This window comes from Panicum virgatum, chromosome 4K, assembly GCF_016808335.1.
Source record: "Panicum virgatum strain AP13 chromosome 4K, P.virgatum_v5, whole genome shotgun sequence".
Taxonomy (NCBI): Eukaryota; Viridiplantae; Streptophyta; class Magnoliopsida; order Poales; family Poaceae; genus Panicum; species Panicum virgatum.
Genome location: NC_053139.1, coordinates 14381956 through 14384147, shown reverse-complemented (window position 1 = coordinate 14384147; position 2192 = coordinate 14381956). Strand labels below are relative to the sequence as shown.

The 2192-nt window shown below is 54.6% G+C and overlaps 1 protein-coding gene across 1 annotated transcript; it reads left to right on the top strand.

Annotated features, from left to right (window-relative positions):
- The first annotated feature begins 417 nt into the window (after nt 1-417).
- On the top strand, nt 418-1669 carry LOC120701931 (protein STRICTOSIDINE SYNTHASE-LIKE 10-like). The gene is made up of 2 exons (XM_039985727.1): nt 418-566; nt 919-1669. The coding sequence occupies exons 1-2, from the start codon at nt 418-420 to the stop codon at nt 1667-1669; spliced, it is 900 nt and encodes a 299-aa protein (XP_039841661.1).
- The last annotated feature ends 523 nt before the right edge of the window (nt 1670-2192 follow it).

The window sequence follows — 2192 nt, the reverse complement described above, 5'->3', positions numbered from 1 at the left end:
GCCGGGCGTGTGCTTGGACGGAATGTAGATGTAGGCTGAATATGAGGTTTAGGTGCCGAAAAACAAGAATACCGACGGGAATTTTCCCGTCAAATACGGTAACCACAGATACGGTCAGGAATCGCCCCTAACCGCTTCCGCTCCTGTTCCTGCCGTATTTTCCCGGGTTTTTTCCTGTTTCCTGTTTTTTTATCAATACGGTATCCGATCGGTTTATACGGGATTCGGTGCCGGTCGGGACGGGATTTTCCCGTCCCGTTTTCAACCCTACCAACAGTATCCGCATTCGACACAACAGCCTCCTCCTCGCACGCTAGCCAAGAAATTAAACAATGCACCCATATATATAGATAGATTCCATCCACCCCATGCATCTAACCAAACCATCCATCGATCCAACAAAACTTTCATGTCAAGATGTCGTGCATCCACGCCATGTCCCTCCTCCTCCTGTCATCGTCATGCTTCGCCCACGCCAAGCAGATCAAGGCCAAGTTGACGCCCTGGAGCATCCATGTCTCCAAGCCTGGCGGCGGCACCAGGAGCCTCGCCTTCGAGCACATCTGGCTACCCCACGCAGTGGCGGAGCTGGGATTCAAATTGAGGGGGGCTCATTTTTCTTTCTTCTTCCTCCCTCCTTTCTTTTTCTTCTTCTTCCTCCTCCTTTCTTCTTCCTCTTCTTCACTCATGCTTGAAAAATGTTGGGGGGCTTTGGGGGGCTCCATAGGTTCTATGGGAGTAGGGGGGCTAGAGCACCCCCAACTCCCCCTGGCTCCGCCACTGGCCCCACGGCGTCATCGGCACGTAGAGTCTATCCTTCGACCGCCGGGGCCAGGGCCCCTACGCTGGTGTCTCTGACGGCCGCGTCCTCAAGTGGGATCCTACCAGCCCCTAAGGCTGAACGACATTCGCGTACAGCCCTAGCAACAAGAACACCCCTGTGTGCACGGCGTCCGCGGATCAGCCGGACGGCGCGGAAAGCGTCTGTGGGCACCCACTCGGCCGGCAATTCCACCCCAAGACCGGTGACCTTTACATCGCCGACGCGTACCTAGGCCTGATGAAGGTTGGGCTAGGCAGCAGCGAGGCCGAGGTGCTGGCGACGGAGGCCGGCGGCGTGCCTTTCAACTTCGTCAACGGCGTCGACGTCGACCGGGGCACGGGCAACGTCTGCTTCACCAAATCCAGCACCGTGTACACGTGCGCGCATAACACGGAGATCATGATCCACCGTGACGCCATCGGGCGGCTGCTCAGGTATGACGCGCAATCCCGACGCGCCATCGTGCTCAAGACCGGCCAGCCGTACCCCAATGGCGTCGCCCTGAGCGCCAGCCGGACGCACGTCATGGTGGCGCACATGGGGCCGTGCCAGGCATTCAGGTACTGGCTCAGGGGGCCCAAGGCCGGCCATTACGAGCTGCTCGCCGACCTGCCGGGCTACCGGACAACGTCAGGAGTGACGACAAGGGAGGCTACTGGTTCGCGCTCAACCGGGAGAAGATCAACGCGATGGATCCAGAGCACCTCGTCGGCGTTCGGGTCGACTCTAAGGGAGCACGAGGTGATGATGGCGCCCAAGGGCGTCATGCTTAGCGACATCGCGGAGAAGGATGGCAACCTGTTGCTGGGATCCGTGAAACTCAACTACGTCGGCCTAGCTAGTTGATTATTATGAATATAAATATGCAATTAGTTTTTTGGGTAAACGTTAGATAATTAGTTGTGAAGAACTTGTTTGCATTATTAGGCAGGGTTTAATTAGGTTTGCAAAATATTAGTAGCGAATTTTGGGTCGGTTCAGTGCAGTGCAGTGCAGCTACATCGCGTATGTTATTTGTATCTTGTATATTTGAATGGATTTTATTTGTTTCATCTTGTTACATGTCTGATAATGAGTTGCATTGTTTCGTTGAACGTGTTCTTGGTGTACGATGAGTTGGTGGAATTGTATCTTACAAACGAGGACAGGGCCCACTTTTGCAATAGTGGCGAATCCAGCAGCCAAATCATGAGGGGGCTCATCTCTCTTGTCTTCTTTCTCCCCTTCTCTTCTTCTTCTTCTTCCTCCCCCCTCTTCTTCATTCTTTGGTCCCAAAAATGGAGGGGGGCTTAGGGAGGTATCCATTGATCTTGGCAAGGTAGGGGGCTCGAGCCCTCCTAGCCTCCCTTTATATCCGCCTCTGCTTGCA

What these genes read in the sequence shown, in the direction of transcription:
- LOC120701931 (XM_039985727.1), top strand. Translation starts at nt 418, where the DNA reads ATGTCGTGCATCCACGCCATGTCCCTCCTCCTCCTGTCATCGTCATGC. An exon ending in CTCGCCTTCGAGCACATCTG is followed by an intron (nt 567 to 918) that starts GCTACCCCACGC and finishes ATTCGCGTACAG; the next exon opens with CCCTAGCAACAAGAACACCC.